This window comes from Hyaena hyaena, unplaced genomic scaffold (genome assembly GCF_003009895.1).
Source record: "Hyaena hyaena isolate Hyena2069 unplaced genomic scaffold, ASM300989v1 scaffold_521, whole genome shotgun sequence".
Lineage (NCBI taxonomy): Eukaryota > Metazoa > Chordata > Mammalia > Carnivora > Hyaenidae > Hyaena > Hyaena hyaena.
Genome location: NW_024081153.1, coordinates 812017 through 834811, shown reverse-complemented (window position 1 = coordinate 834811; position 22795 = coordinate 812017). Strand labels below are relative to the sequence as shown.

Below are 22795 nucleotides of genomic sequence, written 5' to 3'. Positions count from 1 at the left end.
TCCTTTCGGCCAATGCATTTTGAGGGTTTCTACAAATTTTGCCATTTGAGTCTTAATGATGCCATTAGTGTGTCCCACTAACCCTGAGGATTCATGATGGTATGCACAATAAAAGCATTGTAAAACTGGCCAAAGAGCACAGACTTGTTGAAGCACCTGACTGGTCAAAGGGGTTCCGCAATCACTATGAAGTTCAAGGGGAGGTCCCCAGGCAAGAGTAATCTTTTAAGATTTTATTTTTAAGTAACCTATACACCCAAGTGGGGCACAAATTTACAACCCTGGGATTAAGAGTTGCATGCTCTACCAACTGTGCTAGCCAGGCACCCTAGGGATAATCTTTTCTAACAGAGTTTTAGCAACAAAAGAAACATGGCCTATCTACAAGAGAAAGCTTTGGTCCAGAGAGAAAGCATACATACTATGACTAAAACATATTTTTATCCATAAGATGGGGAAGTTCTACACAATCCATTTATATGTATAGGTTTCTTTGGATTCTACTTTGGACAGGTGGGGCAGGTGAGGAAGGCACTTTTGGTGGCCTTATTAGTATTTCCCCACCAATACTGATTTATAAATGCTATAATTTTGTCGGTAGACAAATGGTTTAACCCATGTTCAGTGTTCAGTGGTGGGAATATTAGAATTTCTGGTAGGGCTGGATTCTTATTTGGTCCAAACCAGACTTACTAGTTTTCCAATGTTGTTTTTCCCTCTCTGGGGCCAATTGTTAGATATCTTTTATTGTCAGTTTCTCCAAATTACCATCCCTTTGGACCATGACATAGGTTTGATTATTGGTTTCATGTGAGCCCAAAGGAGTTGAGTCTGCAATGCGTAGGAACCTTAATGATAGCCAGAGCAGTTAGCAAAAGTATGGCATCGAATAAATTTTGGACAAGGAATTAATTTGAATTCAAATTAATTTGAATCTAGATGTGGCCCTTGTTTCAAAATCAGATACTGTAAATATTGAACCTGAGTTTAAGAAGACAGCCAAAAGTTTTAACAGGTGGACACTGTCTTCTAGCAAAGAGGTTTGAGAAGGGGAGCAAAAAAGCAAATCATCTATGTATTGTAACAAAGTGGAGGCTGCAGAAAACTTTCTGTCATCCAAACAAATTTCTAGGGTTTGTGGAAAATAAAGACTCTACAAAATCCTGGGGCATTACTGTCTAGGTGTATTTCCATTCTTCCCAAGTAAAAGCAAAAAGATATCCTTATCAACTGGAACACTAAAAAAAATACACCGTCTAGATTGATTACAGTGAAAAATTTGCTTTCAGTGGGAATGGATGTCAAGAGTTCATGGGGGTCAGCAACGACAGGGGGCCAAGAATACAAGGATAACAGGGTTATTTATGGCTCAGAGGTCCTGGACAAACCTCCATCCTCAGACATTGGGTTTTCTCACAGATAAAAGGGTGATATTATAGGGACTAGTGTAGAGGATAATGAAGCCCTGAGCCTTGTAATCTTTTGTTACGGGCTTGATGTCTTGAAGGGCTTCTTTATCTGTAGGGTATTCTGGGGGGAGCTTTTGAGGAATTGATCTGACTCTTGATGGGAGGTGCCCTGTGCATTATGCCAATACCCAACTCAGGACTTTGCCTGTAAGGAGGACGGTAGCTAATCCAACAGGAACAAACAATCAGTGTCCCCAGACTCAGCTATACAGTGCTGCTGGAGATGGAACAAATAAAAAATGCTGAAGTATCATTTAATTAATTAATTAATTCCCGATTGGCTATTTTGATTACTATCGTCAAAGTGTAGAACTAGTTCTCCCTTTTGGAAGAAAGGAATTCTGGCATGATACTTTTCCATGAAATCTTGGCCCACTTAATGAGTAGGGGTAGAGAAACTAAGAAGAAAGAGTATGTATCTCTCAAAAGGGAATAGGTTAGAGACAGGAATCTGTTAAAGTTTATTAGACACCTCTGCTATTTGAACTATTTTTGTATTCTGAGGCAGGTGCTGCTTTACAGCAGTGGGGCTGAGAACCAAGTCTGTAGCTCTGGTGTCAATACTGGGAGATTCATTCCCAAACAGGAGAGTGGATTCTGCAAGCTGATTAAAAGAAATTCCCACCATTAGGAATTAGGAGGACATTGGAAAGGCTGGCTGGAGGGCTGAAGGTACTTGGAGCTCTTAAACTGGTAGCAATCTTGGGGTACCTGAGTGGCTCAGTCCAGTTAAGCACCCACCTCTTGACCTCGGTTCAGGTCATCATCTCTCAGTTGAGTTCGAGCCCTGCACTGGGATTCTCGCTCTCTCCTCTCTCTCTGCCATTCCCCCACTTACAAATGCTCTCTCTCTTCAGAATAAATAAACTTTAAAAAATAAAATAAATTGGTAGTAACCTTTTTTTCCAACACCCTGGCTCTTTGCAATAATAGCAGAAATTAAGAGGTTTTTGGTTTGTTCAGGAGCCTTCATGTGCCAGAGTTAAAAATTAAGAATTTTAGTGGTCTTTCTCTTAGGTGACTAACTCATCTAGCATATGAGCGAGGTAGTGTATCAAGTTAACTACATGTGGAATGGGTATAGGTTCCAATCCCATCCTGGTCCTTTTTGCTAAAGGAGAAAGATCCTGGTTCAGCCTGTTTCTAAACACAGAGTTAAGTACTACCCAAGTGGATTCAACATCTAAAGAAAGACCAGATTCTTTAAAAACAATTTGGAGTCTTTTGTAATAGCTTTGAACAGGTTCATCAGGCTTTTGTGTGCAACCTTGAAATGTGTTCCAACCAGCAGGTTTAGGAAAAGCTATTATAATTGCTCTGTGGAGATTTCCAGCGAATATTCCAGCATCTTGCCAAAAGTTAGGGGTTTGTTTCTCTAAATTCTCTTCAGGATGTTCCCATTAGGCTAGTCCCATCTGATGCTTGGCCTGGTCCTCACCAACAAGCATGTGGACTAATTGAAAGAAATCTGATAAACCAAGTTGGTGAGTTTGAATAACTTAAATTCTTCAGCAAACTTATAGTGGTCCTCAGTCACTTCAGGAAACCCTTTAACTATGGTTTGCAATTTGGCCCTAGTTGGGTGGGAGATAAAACTTAAGAGTTTATTTAGGTCCTCAGAAGATTAACTTTAGAGAGGCAATTTTCATAGGATCAGGAGAGGAGAAAGTGGAGAGAGATTCAGAGGAAAAGAGAAATTTGGCAGAGAGAAAGAGGAAACTGGTGCTGGAGGCAGGGCCTGAGCACAAGGTGGCTGCCGTATGTCTGCTGAGGAAGAGGAGGGAAGGGAAAAGAGGCCTCAGAAGCCATTCTGATTTCTTTCAATTGTTTGTTTGCCTCAGTTAATTTAGAAATAGTATTTTTTTAAAGAGGCAAACTTAGAATCTTGAAACAGTTTGGAAGCTTCAAATTACCAATTAAAATAGGCATCCCATTCAGTTATCTTCCTTGCCTTGTTTTCTTTTTTAGGAGCCATAGTTTTCTAATTCATTTTTTGAGTAAAACAAGTTTGGGGGAATCAAAAATTCTCCATAAAGGATGTTGGTGTCCCAAATTACTTTTGGTTAAGTTAGTCCATTTAGTTATACATGTGCATGAGGGGGACCATGGTTTTTAGACATAAAACTGGCCAGAGTCCCAGTAAAGGGAAGTGGGGAACTCTCAAATCATTGTGATGACTGGGATTCCATTTCTTGAAGGTCTTTTTTTCTAAAGCAAAGAGAAAAATTCCTACACAGCAGTTTTAACAGGAACAGCCTGGTTCCAGAAGGAATCCGACCAAAGGCCAGCGCAATTCCAATATGAACAACCTGGTGCAGAAAAGGAGTCGGATCAAAGGCCAATACAGTTCCAACTGGCATGGTGCCAACAGAAACAGTCTGATTCTCAAAAGGAGTCAGATTGAAGGTCAAATTAGTACTCTCAGAAAAAACAAGGCCTTAACACAGATCCTGGCTAACGTCTGGAGGACTTGAACAGAAAGAGAGTGAAGCTGAAAATCCAGGAGAAAACTCACCCTCAAACTCCAGGGTCAGTGAGAAAGCAGGGAGCGCAGTTGGTTCTGTGGGTACCGGCACCCGTTTGCTCACCAGCCTTGGGGCTGTTGGGGGTCCTCTCCTGATCGCACTTCTTATCACAAGGTAATATTAACCTGAAAAAACAAAACTGCCAGGTATTTTACCAGCAAAAATAAGTTCATTTGAGAGTAGCAGAGAATTGCAACCTGGGATAAGGAAGCTAAGGCAAAACCACACAGGCAAAGACTGCTCTTTTATAGCGGAGAGCAGGAACCGGGGAGAGCTGTTACACCCAAAGTCCATTGGATTAAACTGGGAGTTCAAAGTATGGTGGCTTTTCATTGGCTGAGTTGTGACAGTTTCTCATTGGCTGGGCTGTTGCAGAGGAAAGAGGAAAAACTTTCTTCCACAGCTGGAATAGGGTAAAGGAGAACCCAAGTGCAAGGTCTGCAACTGACAAGGAGTGCTAGGGTATGACAGTTCCCCTTGCTGACTCCAGACTCTATTCTAAATGGGTTTCCTTGTATTAATTTTCACAAGGGATATAGCAGACAGATGACCTAATTTTGATATAGAATTTTATATGAGATTTGGTATAAGTATCCCTTTAACTATAGAGTTTTTTTTAAATACGCAAATATATATTTCCTATTATCATTTTCAATCTTTTATTGCAGGCAGTTGATGTTAAACTTCAATTTTTTATGCTTATTTAAAATTTTTTTCTCCAAGTTGTTATTTAAACTCCAGTTAGTTAACAGTAAGTATAGCATTAATTTCAGATGTAGAATTTAGTGATTTATCACTTACATATAACACCCAGCGCTCATGGTAAACAGAGCCTTCCTGAATACCAAATACCCATTTAAATGCCCCCCTCCCTCCAGTAAACATAAGTTTGTTGTCTATAATTAAAAGTTTGTTTTCTGGTTTCCCTCTTTTTTCCCTGTTTCATATGCTTTGTTTCTTAACTTCCACATATGAGTGAAATCATATGGCATTTGTCTTTCTCTGATTGGCTTATTTCACCTAGCATTAACACTCTATACCTCCATCCACGTCATCGCAAATGGCAAGATTTCATTCTTTTTGATGGCTGAGTAATATTTGTGTGTGTGTGTGTACACATACATACAACTCCTTCTTTATCCATTCATCAGTCAACGGGTATTTGGTCTTTTTCCATAATTTGGCTACTGTTGATAGTGCTACTATTTAAACATCTGGGTGTCTGCAGCCCTTCAAGTCTGTATTTTTGTATCCTTTAGGTAAATACTTAGTAGCACAATTGCTGCATAGTAAGGTAGTTCTATTTTTAGCTTTTTGAGGAACCTCCATACTACTTTCCAGAATGGCTGCACCAGTTTGCATTCCCACCAGCTGGGTCCTCCTTTCTCTGCATCCTCTCAAACACCTGTTGTTTCTTGTGTTGTTAATTTTAGCATTCCAACAGGTGTAGAGCGATATCTCATTATAGTGTATCTCATTTGTATTTCCCTGATTATGAGTAACATTGAGCATCTTTTCATATGTCTGTTAACCATCTGTATGTCTTCACGGGAAAAATGTCTATTCATATCTTCTGCCCATTTATTGATTTAAAACAATTATTTTAATGTTTATTTACTTTTGAGAGAGAGACAGAGACAGAGTGAGCAGGGGAGGGGCAGAGAGAGAGGGAGACATAGAATCCAAAGCAAGCTCCAAGCTTTGAGCTGTCAGCACAGAGCCTGACACGGGGCTTGAACTCACTGATGGAGGATGGTGAGATCATGACCTGAGATAAAGTCAGACATTTAACCAAATGAGCCACCCAGGTGTGTCTTCTGCCCTTTTTTAAACTGGATTATTTCATTCTCTGGGTGTTGCATTTGAGGAGTTCTTTATAGATTTTGGATACTAACCCTTTATCAGATATGTCATTTGCAAATACCTTCTCCCATTCTGCAGGTTGCCTCTTAGTTTTGTTGATTGTTTCTTTCACTGTACAGAAGCTTTTTATTTTGATGAAGTCCCAATAGTTTATTTTTGCTTTTGTTTCCTTTGCCTGAGGAGACATATCTAGAAAGAAGCTGCCATGGCTGATGTCAAAGAGGTTACTGTCTGTGTTCTACCTCTCTAGGATTTTAATGGTGCTCTCTCACATTTAGGTCTTTCATCTATTTTGAATTCATATTGCAAAGCTATAGTGATCAAGACAGTATGGTACTGGCCCAAAAAGAGACACATAGATCAATGGAACATAATAAAAACCTAGATATGAATCCACAACTATATGGTCAATTAGCAGGAAAAACTATCCAATGGAAAAAGAGTCTCATCAACAAATGGTGTTGGGAAAACTGGACAGCAACATGCAAAAGAATGAAACTGGACCACTTCCTTACATTATTTTTTTATGCTTAAAAGGTCTTTAAATAAATATAATTACTTCTATATTCCAATTAAGAATTGTTAAAGGAAATTTAAAATTAGCATACAATAAAATTAATATTGTAATTAAGAATTATCATAAACATCACAGTTTAGAAACTACCCATTAAGATTAAAGAAAATATTTTGTATAGATTTTCATTTTATTTTTTCATCTGTAATTATGAGAACTAATTTTAAGAAGAGTGGGTATGTGAATGATATTACATCTCAACTGTAATATATTTACCTTACATTTATACCTTTTACAATATCATCACAAATATTTTGGCTACTTTAGAGAAAAATTATGAATCTTTGCAAGGAATAAGATAAAACATGTTGGTATTGCCAATTTTTTATTTTCTTTAAGATATTTTTAATTTTTTTTTTTTTTTTTTGAGAGACAGAAACAGAGATAGAACGTGAGTCGGGGAAGGGAAGAGTGGGAGACACAAAATCCAAAGCAGGCTCTAGGCTCTGAGGTGTCAGCACAGAGCCCAACTCAGGTCTCAAACTCACAAACCGTGAGATCATGACCTGAGCCAAAGCTGGATGCTCAACTGACTGAGCCACCCAGGCACCCCTAAGATTTTTTTAAAAAATTTTAATGTAATCTACTCCCAACATGGAGTTGGAACTCACAATCCCAAGATCAAGAGTCACATGCTCTACCAACTGAGTTGGCCAGATGCCCCTCCAATTTTTTATTTTGTAGTAGTTACGCTTTCCCTTCATATCTGAACCATAAAGTCACATTTAAAAAGTCAAAGTTCATATGGCGCCTGGGTGGCTCAGTCAGCTGGGCATTCAACACCTGAATTCAGCTCCAGTCATGATCCCAGGGTGTGGGATTAAACCCCACCTTGGGCTCCACACTGAGCATGAGAGCTGCTTGGGATTCTCTCTCTAGGTATCTCCCTCTGCCCCTCTCTCCCACTTGTGCTCTCTGTTTCTAAAATTAAAAAAAAAAAAAAAAAATTTTTAAAAATAAATAAAAAGTCAAAGTTCATTAAAATATTTTTGACCAACAGATTTTCTTTTTAATTTCACTTTTTTAATATTAAGGAAATTTCCACAGGAAGAAATGTTAATGCTCCTAGATTAGTCACATCTTATATATTTGTTACTTTTGAGCTTGAACATTTAATGTAAAAGTTCTAAAATTAGGGATGGAGTAACTATGTGTTTATTACCAAATATGTAAGTACCTGTGTGCACACGTGTGTATAGACATTTTATTTATTATTACTAGGCCATAATATAATCCTTTGTCAGTATGCTGTGATTTTTGGAGTATGGAAGTTAATTTTTTTTCTCATGTAAGATTATGCTTAAAAACAATTATTTTAAAATAATTTAATTAATAAATTATAGTTTCATTGCTTTATCACAATTTGTCATAATACCAATAAAAGTTTTATCTTTAGCTCTGCACAGAAAACATGCTTCTGTATTTTTTCTTGCAAAGAGATATTAAAATCATTTGTTTTTACAACTTTTACCAATAGAAGATTTATGTTTTCAATTAAGGATTTTTATTTTGCTGCTTGTAAGGAACCTTTTCTAAACAATCATTTTTGAGATCTTAAAACATCCAAATACCTCTTAAAAACTAAAACAGTTTGCAGAACATTTGCATGAATTACATTACTTTTAGGTCATGCACTTTCAGATCATTGTCTTTAAAAGCAAACAACTTATTTTTTTATGGTATTATTTTTCATTTTTTAAAAAATAGTTTATTGTCAAGTTGGTTTCCATATAACACCCAGTGCTCATCCCCACAAGTGCCCTCCTCCATGCCCATTACCCCCCTCCTCCATCCCCCCCACTCCCAGCAGCCCTCAGTTTGTTCTCAGCATTCAAGAGTCTCTCATGGTTTGCCTCCCTCCCTCTCCTCCACTATTTTTCCCCTTCTTCTCCCCCACGGTCCTCCATTAAGTTCCTCCTAATCCACCTATACATGCAAACATATGGTATCTGTCCTTCTCTGCCTGACTTATTTCACTCAGCATCACACCCTCAAGTTCCATCCATGTTACTACCCATGGCCAGATTTCATTCTTTCTCATTGCCATGTAGTATTCCATGGTATAGATAAACCACATCTTCTTGATCTGTTCATCAGCTGATGGACGCTTAGGCTCTTTCCATGTTTTGGCTATTGTTGAGAGTGTTGCTATGAACATTGAGGTACATGTGCCCCTATGCATCAGCACTCCTGTATCCCTTGGGTAAATTCCTAGCAGTGCTATTGCTGGGTCATAGGGGAGTTCTATTGTTAATTTTTTGAGGAACCTCCATGCTGTTTTCCAGAGGGACTGCACCAGTTTACATTCCCACCAACAGTGTAGGAGGGTGCCCATTTCTCCACATCCTTGCCAGCATCTAGAGTCCTCTGATTTGCTCATTTTAGCCACTCTGAATGGCATGAGGTGGTATCTCAGTGTGGTTTTGATTTGTATTTCCCTGATGAGGAGGGACACTGAGCATCATTTCATGTGTCTGTTGGCCATCTGGATGACCTCTTTAAAGAAGTGTCTGCTCATAACTTCTGCCCATTTCTTTACTGGATTGTTTTTCAGGTATGGAGTTTGGTGAGTTCCTTATGGATTTTGGATACTAGCCCTTTATCTGATATGTCATTTGCAACTACCTTTTCCCATTCCGTTGGTTGCCTATTAGTTTTATGATAAAAGCAAACAACTTATTAACTTATATTAAAAGTCACTCAAAAATATAAATTTTAAAAAAATTTAAAAATAAACTTTAAAAAAGTTCCTCTTGGGGCACCTGGCTGGTTCAGCCAAATGAGCATCTGACTCTTGCTTTTGGCTCAGGTCACGATCCCAGGGTTGTGGGATCAAGCCCTGCATCAGGCTCTGCACTGAGCACGGAGCCTGCTTAGGATTCTTTCTCTTCCATTGCCCTCTACCTCACTTGCTCTCTCTCTAAAATTTAAAAAAAAAAAGTCCCCTCATTTTGAATGATAAAATCTTTTAATAATTTCTGCCAACTCCTGATCATTCTCTTGTCTTTTTGTCAATGGGATAGAAGAAGCAGGTTGGAGTGGCACCTGGACAGCTCAGTTGGTGGAGTGGGTGATCTTGATTTTGGGGTTATGAGTTTGAGGCCTGCAGTAAGTAAACAGATTACTTAACAAATAAAATCTTGGGGCACCTGGGTGGCTTAGTTGAGCATCCAACTTCAGCTCAGGTCATGATCTCACAATTTGTGGGTTTAAACCCCATGTTGGGCTCTGTGCTGACACCTTGCTTAGAACCTGCAGCCTGCTTCGGATTCTGTGTCTCCTTCTCTCTCTGACCTTCCCCGGTTCACACTGTGTCTCTCTCTGCCTCTCAAAAATAAATAAATGTAGGGACGCCTGGGTGGCTCAGTCGGTTAGGCGTCGGGCCTCGGCTCAGGTCATGATCTCATGGTTTGTGGGTTTAAGCCCTGCATTGGGCTCTATGCTGACAGCTCAGAGACTGGAGCCTGTCTTCAGATTCTGTGTCTCCCTCTCTCTCTGACCCTCTCATGCTCATGCTGCCTCTGTCTCTCTCTCAAAAATAAATTTAAAAAAAAAATTAAAAATTTTTTTAAAATGTAAAAAAAATTTTAGAAACAATAAAATAAAATCTTTAAAAAAAAAAAAAAAAAAGGAAGCCAGTTGGGTTGACTTAACCTAGGTTTGCTAAGAACTTTGACCTGGTCTTTGAGATTTTTGAAGTCTCCACAGCTGAGATTTCTAGAAGTACTTCAGCGTTTCCTTATACATTAGAAAGTCTAGTCTACCGGGCTTTCTTGTAGTACCCTTCTCCCTTGGGTTTCAGGTGCATCCTCAATATAGTGACATCTTGTCCCAAATTACTGATGGTGCAAAGATTTCCAAATTTGTGAATCAACATTTATATATACCTTAAGTTTATAAACATGTCCCTTGGAACTACCCTCTATTTCAGTTCTCACAAGAAAAAACACTCCCTCAAACTACTCAGGCGTGATTCACCCAGGATTTTTCCTCAATTCACACAGAGGAGCAACAAATTCAAACTGAATCTATTCTTAGCTCAAGACTTTTTCAATGTAGAAACCAAAGCATCTAGATCCTTACCTCTAAAGACCCCTTGGAAAAAAGGCAGCTAGGAAGGCTGATAGGTGCACCTTGGGGAGAATTCAGAAACACTGTCTCAGTGAATCCTCAGTTTTGGAATTGTTGCCTCAGCATCTTCACATAATCCTAATCACACAGGGAGACCCACTTGTTGATAATCACACTTTTCCTTAAGTGTAAACACCATTTTTAAACTTTTCTTATCTAAGAGCTAAGTCTAGAAGACCTGTCAGTGAAAGGCATGATCTTAGACCAGAGTTGGACCATCAGGCTGCTTCCCCTGGAAGGACCCCAAGAGTGACTTCAAAGAACCCATGGGTGTTAATGCCAGTGTTGGGTACTCCATCCAACTAGCCATCTATTACAACAAAGCAACTTCAAGTCAGGTGGCTACAAATTGTTGAAATAAACCAGGCTTCACATTGTTTGTTAAGATTCTCTGGACACTATTTTAATTTGGCCAACATTTCAACAACTGCTGGGAGAGGATGAAAAAGATAAGAACTGAGAACATCTGCAAATCAAAACTCTTATCCCTAGAGGCAAGGCAGACACATTTCTATATTGTAAAACTCATATAAAAGGAATAGTTTTCACATTTTTCCACTTCAGTATTTTAAGGAAGTTTGAGATAAGCTGATATAAGAATCACAAGCATTGTCACCAAGCAGCTACATTTATTGGAAATCCCTCACGTTCCTTGTACAGACCTTTTAAACAGACCTAGTGCAAGTTTAGTTAACACAAATTTAGCCAGCATTTGAAAAAGCAGGATTCTACAGAAGGAAAAACTATGTAGTTGGTAGAGAAAGACAAGTTTCAGGAATTTTCAAAAAACTACCCATTATATACTTAAACCCAGGGTATAGTAACTTTTGTTACTGCCCCACACTTCTTTTTCATCCATTTAGCCTGTTTTCCAGATATTTTTTATTCATTATGAACTATCTGAGAGACATGGAAGAATACATGTATATTAAGGTAAACTATCCCATCATGTTTGGTATCAAAGTTTATATAAGTAGTAACATTCTATAGCTTGATTTTTATATTTAGTTTTATGTGTGAGGAGTTCAACTATGTTATTGAGTATAGCTGTAGTTGTCTCATTTTTGCTACTGTGTAATACTCTACTGTGTGACTATGTCACAATTTATCCATTCTCCTATCAATGAGCATTTGAATGATTCCCAGTTTTTTCCCCTATAACATGTATCCACATATATCTTGTAGTAGACACACGCACCTATTTATGGTATATGTCAACTATGCTAGATAATGTTAAACTGTTTTCAAAAGTGTTTATACTAATGTACATCTACACAATGTACAAGAATTTCTGGTTCTTTTCATCCTGTCATCCTTTGACAGTTAAGACTGTCATATTTTTAAATTTTAATTTAAAACAAGAAGATATAAAGCAGTAAAACTCATTGAGCGCCTGGCTGTCTCAGTGGGTAGAGCATGTGGCTCAACCTTGGGGTTGTGAGTTCAATTTCCACACTGGATATAGAGATTGCTTAAATAAATAAACTTAAGGGGTGCCTGGGTGGCTCAGTCGGTTAAGCATCCGACTTTGGCTCAGGTCATGATCTCACAGTTCGTGGGTTCGGGACCCGCATCGGGCTCTGTGCTGACAGCTAGCTCAGAGGCTGGAGCCTGTTTCAGATTCTGTATCTCCCTCTCTCTCTGATCCTCCCCCTGCTCACGCTGTCTCTCTCTCTCTCAGAAATAAGTAAAACATTAAAAATTTAAAAAAAACTTTAAAAAAAGCTAAAGACCTTTCTATGTCTAGTTTGGCATTTGTATGTGTTCTTTTTTTAAATTTTTCATGTTTATTTATTTATTTTGAGAGAGAGCACAAGGCAGGAGCAGAGAGAAAATCCCAAGCAGGCTCCATGCTGTCAGCACAGATCCCAGTCTGGGTCTCGATTTCATGAATTGTGAGATCATGAAATCATGACCTGAACTGAGGTCAATGGTAGGATGCTAAACTGACTGAGCCACCCCAGGTGCTCCTATATATTTTCTTTAATAACACTTCTGTTCAAATCTTGTGCCTATTTTTTTTAATTGGGTTATTTTCTTCTTATTCTTGTAAGACTTCTTATATTCCAGATACAAGTTTTCATCAGATCTATTTTGCAAAGTTTGCCTTATGTAGCATCCCTTTTTAGTTTAACAACATTTTCTGAAAAACAGAAATTTTTAATTTTGATGAATTCCAATTTATTATTCTTTTTACTTTATGGTTGATACTTTTAGTATTGTATCAAAGAAATTGTTGCCTAATCTAAGATCAAAAAGACTATCTCCTATGTTTTCTTCTGGAAATTTTATAATTTCAGCACTTCTATTTAGTTCTATTTCTACTTTGATTTTTGGATGTGGTGTGAGATAATAGTTGAGATTATCCAATTTTGTGTATAGATATTTCAGCACCATTTTTTGAAAAACCATTTTTTATCCTTTGAATTACCCTGATACTTTGGTTAAAAATCAATTAATTATATACAAGTGGGTTTATTTCTTAACTCTATTATTTTTGGCTTCTGAACTCTGTTAATAAATTCTATTAACTTATGTCTGAAGACATTTGCAAATGATATATCTAATGAAGAGTTTGTATCTAAAATATATAAAGAACCTGTATAATTCAACACAAAAAAAAATCCAAATAATCCAATTTAAAAGTGGGCAAAAGACCTGAATAGACATTTTTCCAAAGAAGACATACAAATGGCCAAGAGATACATGAAATGATGCTCAATATTATTCATCATCAGGGAGATGCAAATCAAAACCACAATGATATATCACCTTACACTTGTCAGAATGGTTAGTACCAAAAAGACAAGAAATAACAAGTGTTAGCCAGGATGTAGAGAAACAGGAGTGCTTGTGCACTGTTGGTGAGAATGCAAACTGGTACAGCCACTGTGGAAAACAGGATAAAGTTCTTCAAAAAGTTAAAATTAGAAATATCATATGGTCCAATAATTCCAGTGCTGAGTATTTACCCAAAGAAAATGAAAACACTGTCTTCAAAATAACGCACCACTATGTTTACTGCAGCATTATTTACACTAGCCAAGATAAGGAAGCAACTTAAGTGTCCATCAAAAGATGAATGGATAAAAAAGATGTGATGTATATTTAAGAGGAGAGGGGGCAGGGAGTATGGGCAAAATGGTGAAGGGGGATGGGAAATATGGGCTTCCAGTTATGGAATAAAAAAATGGGAATAAAAGATAACACCATAGGGCATATAGTCAATAGTATTATATGCTGACTGATGTAGTTAACACTTGTGATGAGCACAACAACCTATAGAATTGTTGAATCACAATCCTGTAGACCTGAAACTAATATAACATTGTGTGTCAATGCTTGATTTAAAAAAATATGTACATCTGTCTTACACAATCTTGTACTATTGCAGCTTTATAGTGAGTCTTGAAATCAAGTAGTGTCAGTCCTCTGACTTTGTTCTTCTTCAAAATTATGTCAACTATTCTAGAATTGCTTTGCATTTTCATGTAAATTTGGAATCAAGTGATTGAATTATAAAAACACAAACACGGGATTTACCTTTTCACTCATTTTATGTTTTGTTTTAATAAATAGATGTGGGCGGGAACAAAATGGCAGCCCCCACGCTGCGGGGTTTGTCTTATTTACCCAGAGCTTTGGGCTGGTGGTCTCGGCAGCCAGTCCTGGGCACTCAGTCCACAGTTGTAGTTCCAGTGAGAAGTAAAAAACGTTTCACACCTCCTGCTTACGAGCCCAAATACAAATCAGAAAAGGAGTTTATAGAACATGCCCGGAAAGCAGGACTGGTCATTCCTCCAGAACATTTGGAGCGTCCCCTACACCTGGCCTGTACAGCTGGTATCTTTGACGCCTATGTTCCTCCAGAGGGTGATGCTCGTTTGTCATCTCTCTCGAAGGAAGGACTGGCACAGAAGAGTGAGAGGTTGAAGAAGAAGGTGGCATCACAATTGTCAGTCCGGAAGATAAGAGAACATGATCCTAATCTTAAAATAAAGGACTTCCCTGAAAAAGCTAAGGAAATTTTCATTGAAGCTCACCTTTGTCTAAACAACTCAGACCATGACCGGCTTCATACCTTGGTAACTGAAAACTGTTTCCCGGACATGGTCTGGGACCTCAAATACAAGACCGTCCGTTGGAGCTTCGTAGAATCTTTAGAGCCACCTCAGGTGGTCCAGGTTCGCTGTTCAAGTCTGATGAGCCAGGGCAACATATATGGCCAGGTCACCGTCCACATGTACACCCGGCAGACTCTGGCCATCTATGACCGGTTTGGCCAATTGATGTATGGGCAGGAAGATGTGCCCAGGGATGTCCTGGAGTATGTTGTGTTTGAAAAGCACCTGGTAAATCCCTATGGGAGCTGGAGAATGCATGGCAAGGTCATCCCCCCATGGGCACCCCCGAAGCAGCCCATCCTTAAGACGGTGATGATCCCTAGGCCCCAGCTGAAACCCGGTGAAGGCTCTGAAGAGCCACAAGGAGAGGCCCATAAACTTCAGCAATCCTAATGGCAAAAATGACTCCTGGGGTGAAGCATGGGTGATGAGGTGGCCAGAAGTTGTGGAGACCAGGAGCTGTGAAGTCAGTCATCTTTCCATCATGCTGTGGAAAGATCTACCTTTGTCCTCTCCTGTCCTGCTTGGGTGTTTTCAGCCATCTCCTTGGCAACCACAGATGATGGCTTGGCCCAGGTGGGTGGCTGATATGCACAGCCTCGAACCCACTTCTTTTTAAACTGTGTATCTAGCTTCTAAATCTCAACAAAAGTATGTTTTGGATGTGTTTTTCCTGCAGCAGAGACTGTCAGGAATAGACTGGCAGAATTTTCTTTTTAATTACAAGGCAGGGATCAGAGTTTGAAATAAAACAGTCAGGGTGTTGGACAAACTGTGGTGGGTTCTGTACCTCTCCCTGGGTTTACGCTGGAAGTAGACCAGCCTTCAGACACCACGAATGGAAGACAGGCTGAACTGTGAGTGATATGACTTCCTGGAGTTCCAGATTTGGGACAAATAATTAGCGTTCATTGAAGAGTCTTTTCTCATACACTGACTCACCTAGTCAGCATTTGTACTTCATAGAAGAATGTAAATCCAAAGAAATAATTTATCTTTTAAAAAAAATAAATAAGTAGATGTGATTTTAATATGGTCAGATTTATCAGTCTTTATTTTTATGGTTTATCTTTATGGTTAGCTTTTTTGTTTTTGTTTTTCCTTTTATTTTCAGTCTAGTCTAAGAAATCCTTTCCTATCCTAAGAGTAAAAATATTTTTTCCAATATTTTCTTCAAAAAGTTTAAAAGTTTTTACATTTGGCTTTTATTGATTTGTGTATGATCTAAAGTATGAAACCAATCTTACTTCATTTTTTCCATATGAATAAAAAGTTATCCTGGCCCATTTATTAAATAGTTTGTCCTTACCCCAGAGGTCTATAGAAACCTCTGTCATATATCTGTTTACAAATATGAGTCTGTTACACATTTTTGGATTTATTACCTGTATGATCACTATAGTTTTGAAATAAATCTTGATATCTGATAAAACAAATACTTATGTCCTATTTTGCTTCAAGAATGTGTTGTCTAGTTTTAGTTTTTACCCTTCCATATAAATTTAAGAATCAGAGTATAAAGTTCCATTAAAAACCCAAAGTAGCATGTGTGGGTTCTATTTTTCTTTCTTCTTGAATCTGGGCTGTCCCTGTGACCTATTTTCCTGGATAGAATGTAGCAGAAGTGATACACTGTAATTTTTAAGACTGATCTTGAAGAGATCTACAGATTCTTTGTTGAGTGGGATACTCTCAGCACTGAGCCACCCTTAAAGGTAGCCCACCAAGCTATCTGAAGAAAATGATGTGCAGCAAGGCAGCGTAGAGTTCCAGTCTTCCAGCCAGCCCTGCCAAGGCATCAGACATGTGAGAACACTAGCACTATCTGACATGCGACTTCATGAACCACTGTGGAGCAAAAAACCTATTCACCCAAGTTTTGGTCTCATTCTTGACCCTCAGAATGTGAACAAATAAAAAGGTTGCAGTTTTAAGACATTGGGTGTTGGGAACTTTGTATACAGCGGGTAAAGGCCTGAAGAGTGGTAACATGGTCAAATATTTGGCAATACTCTCATCTGTAGTATGTGAAAGACAGAGAATATACTTAATAAACCTTCCTTTACCTTCCATGTCTGTTCATTTCTTCATATTTTTCATATGAATTTGACCTCCAATTCTGCATAATTTCTTCGGTCCTATCTTCCATTTAACCAATTCTCTCTTTGGCTGCATTTAGTTTGCTATTTATCTTAGCACCATATATCCTAGCACTGAGTTTTTCATTTCCTTTGTTATGTTTTTCATTTCCTAATGTTGTATATACATATATATGTGTATATTATGTATATATATAGACATATATGTGTGTGTGTATATGTTTTAATCTCTCTGCTTATTTGAGTTTTTCTCCCTCTTTACTCATGTCTTAAATTTTATCTTTCACTTATTTAAACCTATAAAACATTGTTATTTAAAAATTTTCTATCCAGTAATTCCAGTATCTGAAATCATTTCTAGTCTGGTTCTATTGATTTTTTTCTTTTTTGGCTGACACTTGCTCATGGTAGCTTTTTCTTTGTGTGGGATTTTTTTGGTTTTTGTCTTTTTAGGTTGTAAGCTCACATTTGTTGTAACTATATCTGTAGGAATATTCTGAGGTATGGGTTGGGGGTTCTTATGGTAGGTAGAATAATGATCTCCCAAAAATGCTGATGTCCTATTGCCTGAAACCTATGAATATATTGTCGTACATAGAAAAAGAGACTTTGCAGACATGACTAAGGTTAAGGACCTTGAGATGAAAAAATTATTCTGGACTGTCCAGTGGACATCATTACATGAGTCCTTAAATTGTTTTAAGTCATTGTAATTTGTTATATCAGCAATAGAAAACGAATCCAACTTGTTTCCCAAGAAGGATTTCTTCAGTTATGCCCAGAGGCACTCCACACCTGGATCCATTGTAAATAATTCTTTGGGAGAAGGAGAGATTTGCAGTTTTTAAGACCTTCAGAACAAATGTAGATTCAGGCCAAAATCATGTGAGAGCTGGTCAATTACTAAAACTCTCATGGATGACTTTCTTTTTTAAACCTTTTCTCCAAACCCAAGCCAAAACAATTTTCTTTATTCTCCACCTTCCTGGAGAAGATTCCCCGCACCCAGCTTCCTTCAACAGTCTTTCCTGTGCCCAGCTTTACCTAGAGTGACCTCTGCCATTTCCCTGCCTGGGTGGGCCCGAGTCTTTATTCCCAGGTTCCTCTGTGCACTGACATTTCTACCCTTGGTTCCAGGATGCCTTCAGATGCCCGAAGACTTCATCATTCTCTTCCCTTGTTGATTTCATCTTTCCTCTCCCTAGCCTTATGCTCTCCTTCCCGGCCTTAAACTCCCATTTCATTTCTGACTTCATGAGGTTTCCCTTTCCTTCTTGCAACTCATCTAATCATGTAACAGAGGGAGATTGAGAAAGTACATGTATTTGTATTTTGTTGAGTAATTTTAGATGATATCCAACAGAAAAATTTCAAGATCCCTAGACCTCTATATTGCCAAAATGGTCACGTATATCTTCTGAATTTGTTCCCTTCTCTCCATCTCCATGGTCTTAGTTCAGACTGTGCTCTCTAATGGCACACCTTCCTGCCAAGTTTCTCTTATTTAGTCTCCTTCCCACTTTGATCCATCCTCTCCATGCCATTAGAGTTGCCTTTTTAACACATCTGTGCACAGTAAAGTCCCTACTCCCACGTATGGTGGGCAAGCCCCCCACTGTGATGTAAGTTACCCCCTATTTTTCTAGTTTCATACCCCCATCACTTCCCTATTCCCACCCTACACTCCAAACACACTGAGCTATTGGCAGTTTCCTTAATGGGCTTATGCTTGTTCACAAATTTGTCTTTTCTGTACTAATTCCTTTGCTCAGATTCTCTTCTTTGGCCTCTTTTTTCCAATCCCATCTCTATGGTTTTTAACCTTGAAAACTCCTTAACTTCAACATCCAGTTCAGTCTTCTCCTTGATGAACCCTTCTTTGTCCTTTCCCTCCCCTGAACACAATTTGCTCCACCTTGACTGGCTGCTATGTTGCAGGCCCTGTGCTGGCCCAGGGGTTATAAACTAAGTAAGACCAAGTTTCACCCTCAGGGGACTCATATTCCAGTAGAAGGCCTCACTGAGTTGTGGGGTTAGTCATGCCATCTTTCTGTTACCATTGTAAACTGTAGTTACTCAGATTATAACACTTTATACTGGGTATTGAGTTCTTTGTATGCATAGGTATTTGAGTCTCTTGATGTTTATATTTCCAGTCCAAATTACCAAATTTTATTCTGGTTTTATACAAAGCAGGAGGGTGGATAACTTGTTTAAATATCTTGCTAACTAAGCCCCTTGCTAGCTGTGGGCTCCTTTAGAAAATGAATCCTGTATGATTTATCTTTGTGCACAGGGTAGGCACTTTATAAGTGAATGGACAAATGAATTAGTTCCTTTGTTTTTTAAGATTTTATTTTTAAGTAATCTCTACACCCAACATGGCGCTTGGATTTACAACTCTGAGATCAAGAGTCGCGTATGCCACCAACTGAGCCAGCCAGGCACCGGGAATTGGTTCCTCCCTGTTCTGAATTTTGTGATTCAAATGTCACTTCTGCAGAATCTCATATAGAACTGCCCCCTCCTCTATTTTCTGCTGTTACTTCCTGTAGACTTCCATTTTAGCATTTAGCATTTGATAATATTTTTATATGGTTGCTCTCTATTGAGATAATTTTTCAAAACTCTGTATCCCCAGTGTCAAGTGCCTGGCATAAAGAAAGTGACCAATGAAGGAAGAATTGTAATTTCTTGTTCTAGCTCAAAAATGCAAGTCCATCAAGCTAGCCTTGGAAATGCTAGTTACTGAAATCACTCCAAGTTAAAGCAACTTAATTTAAATTTTAAAACTTAAAACTTCTTAAGCAGTTAAAAGATAAAACTGTCTAGTTAAAAGGAGGGGGAGATATTTGGCCAGTTAACAAATTAACTAGTTAAAAGTAAAAGAGAACTTTCCAAGTTTTAACTTTTTAGCTAGCTAACTGAAATAAGTATCATCTAAGTTGCCTCCGTCTGAAGGATCCCTGGGACAAGTAATGCCTTTAAACCAAATCAAGACATCAGGACTCTCCGAGAATGCCTTTAAGTTTCTCAGCAGTAGGTGGCGCTCACTTCACAGTGTTGACTGGTCTTACACCTGCTGGTTTTCCAAAAGACTGTAACTTGGGGATGGAGAAAGATGGTCTCCTATATTCATTACGCACGCTGAGGGAGGAATATATAATTGTTGTGAGGATTAAAGAGTAAGTATTGTACTAAGGATTAAGTATTGTTAATATTTTGTCCAGCTTCTCTTGGTTAGTACTCTGGACACTTTAGCAAGTTTTTTTTGCCTGAGTAAGTGGGTTCATCAGAAGGTGGTAAAGCAAGATGTGAAGTCACTTGTCTTTTAAAACGTAACTTAGAGGCACCTGGGAGGCTCAGTGGGCTGAGTGTCTGATTCTTGATTTTGGCTCAGGTCAGGATCCCAGGGTCATGGGATCCATGTTGAATGTGGAGCCTGCTTAAGATTCTCTCTGTCCGCCTCTGCCCCTCTCCCCTGCTCATGTGCTCTCGCTCTCGCTCTAAAAATAATTTAAAGAAAACATATTTATTTAAGTAACCTTTACACCCAACGTAGGGCTTGAACCCATGACCCTGAGATCAAGAGTCATATGCTCTCTGGCTGAGACAGCCAGGCATCAGGAGGTGAAGTCATTTAACGGAGTATTTGAAAGTTTGGAATTAGGCAGAATTGGAATTCTATAAAATGGAGATATTAATGCTACTTCACTCTATTTTTAAAGCTAATGTTTGTTGAGTGCTTACTAGGCATTAGATTTAACCTTTCACGTGGATTATATATTTAATGATCACTATAATCCTATGAGGTAGGAGTCTGTCAGTTAAAAACTTCTTAGGGGTGCCTGGGTGGTTTAATCAGTTGAATGACCGACTCTTGATTTCAGCTTACATCATGATCCCAGGGTTGTAGGATGGAACCCTGTGTGGGGCTCCCCACTGAGCATGAATCCTGCTTAAGTTCTCTATCTTAGGGCGCCTGGGTGGCTCAGTAAATAGAGTATCTGACTCTTTTTTATTTTTTTGAGAGAGAGAGAGAGACTGCCTGTGCACACAAGCAGGTGAGGGGCAGAGAGAAAGGGGGACAGAGGATCCAAAGTGAGCTCTGTGCTAACATCAGAGAGCCTGATGTGGGCTTAAACTCATAAACTGAGATCATGACCTGGGCTGAAGATAGATGCCTAACCGACTGAGCCACCCAGGTGCCCCTAGCATCTGACTCTTGATCTCAGATCAGGTTTTGGGCTCCACGCTAGTTGAGCTCCACTCTGGGCATAGAGCCTACTTAAAAACAAACAAAACAAAACAAAACAAAACAAAAAACTAATCCTTCCTCAAAATCCTACATCCCCCTGTAGATGCTGCCCTTGCCTATATTTCACAGACAAACTCCTTGTTAATACTAACTGTCCCTGTCTCCTCACCTCCTCTTATAGTTTACACTGTGAGCCCTTCAGTGTGGCTTCCACACACATCGCACCAACAAAACAGTTTTCTCTAAGGTAATTCCCAATTCCAAGTTTTCATTCTATGCTGAACCTCCTTATAATACTCTCTTCTTTTGACTCTGGTGGGCCCACAATGCATGGATTTTCAGCAAGTGAGTAAAGGTGGGTTATAAATGAGGCTGTTTTATTGAAGGAAAGGGAAAGACTCCGTAATCCTTAGTTCCTTTTCTTTCAGTTCTTCCTTGATCATCAGTAAGGTGAAGATGAAGAGTGTTGGTAAAATGTGTGTCTATCGTGAAGTAAAATAAAGACAGTTAAGCTAGTTTTGTGCGGTGTTTCCACTTTTCTGGTAAGAACAAAATACATATTCATATATGAGCTATGAAATCTGAATTGAGTAATTTCAGTGATTCCACATAGGAGTTAAAAGTTCTTAAATTTGCATTTAAAACTGCACTGCACACTCTCAATAGCTAAAACATGGAAAGAGCCTAAGTGTCCATCAACGGATGAATGGATCAAGAAGATGTGGTTTATCTATACAATGGAATACTACATGGCAATGAGAAAGAATGAAATCTGGCCATGTGTAGCAACATGGATGGACCTTGAGGGTGTTATGCTGAGCGAAATAAGTCAGGCAGAGAAGGACAAATATCATATGTTTGCACGTATAGGAGGATTAGGAGGAACTTGACGGAGGAACAAGGGGGAGAAGAAGGGCGGAAATGGTGCAGGAGAGGGAGGGAGGCAAACCATGAGAGACTCTTGAATGCTGAGAACAAACTGAGGACTGATGGGTGTGGGTGGGGGGTGCAGATGGGCATGGAGGAGGGCACTTGTGGGGATGAGCACTGGGTGTTATGTGGAATCCAACTTGACAATAAACTATTTGTAACAAAACAAAACAAAAAAACTGCAGTGCACAATATAAAGATGAGTGGTAAAATTCATGCTAATAATTTGAAATTTTAATATTTCTTTACTCTGAATGACATTAAATAGCAAATTTAAAATGCCATGACAAGCTGAGAGAGGGACCTTGGAATAAAGGGTATTACATTTTTAATATCTTTAAGAGTACATTATTCTTACTTTTTGAACAATGGGCCTTTCATTTTCATTTTGCACCAGCCCTCAAATTACATGGCCCTGTTCACAGCCCTAGCTCAGGAGTGGTAAAACAGATCTTCAGTTTCTATAACTCAGTTTGATGTCTGACTCTGAACCCCTATTGTGCCTGATGCAAAACTTGATTGCTTCCATTCAGGGAAATTCAGTTCAATTCAGTAACTTCTTTGTCAGCCCTAAGGTTCAGAATTCAGATTTGGGTTCTATCCATCCCCAAACAGTCTCCTTTGTCTCCCTAGGTTGGTATGTAACCATAGAGGGAAAGTAGTTTCTGGTTTGTCATCATCCTTAGCCAGCACCAGCTGCAGATGTCAGTCTTTAGTGTCATCTTTCTTTTTCTAATTTTGTTTAATGTTTCATTTATGTTTGAGAGAAAGAGACAGCGTGAGCAGGGGAGGGTCAGAGAGAGAGGGAGCCACAGAATCTGA

The 22795-nt window shown here is 38.8% G+C and overlaps 2 protein-coding genes across 4 annotated transcripts in view; one reads left to right on the top strand and one right to left on the bottom strand.

The window, feature by feature from the left end:
- USP1 (ubiquitin specific peptidase 1) overlaps nt 1-22795 on the bottom strand; it is a 111046-nt gene that overhangs the window by 25053 nt on the left and 63198 nt on the right. For all 3 annotated transcript variants that reach the window (XM_039255276.1, XM_039255275.1, XM_039255277.1), the window contains one exon: nt 3985-4119. The gene's annotated coding sequence lies outside the window, so the exon portion shown is untranslated. The remainder of the gene's footprint in view (nt 1-3984; nt 4120-22795) is intronic.
- On the top strand, nt 14158-15344 carry LOC120247409 (39S ribosomal protein L45, mitochondrial-like). The gene has a single exon (XM_039255280.1). The coding sequence runs from the start codon at nt 14159-14161 to the stop codon at nt 15077-15079; it is 921 nt and encodes a 306-aa protein (XP_039111211.1). The 5' UTR covers nt 14158; the 3' UTR covers nt 15080-15344.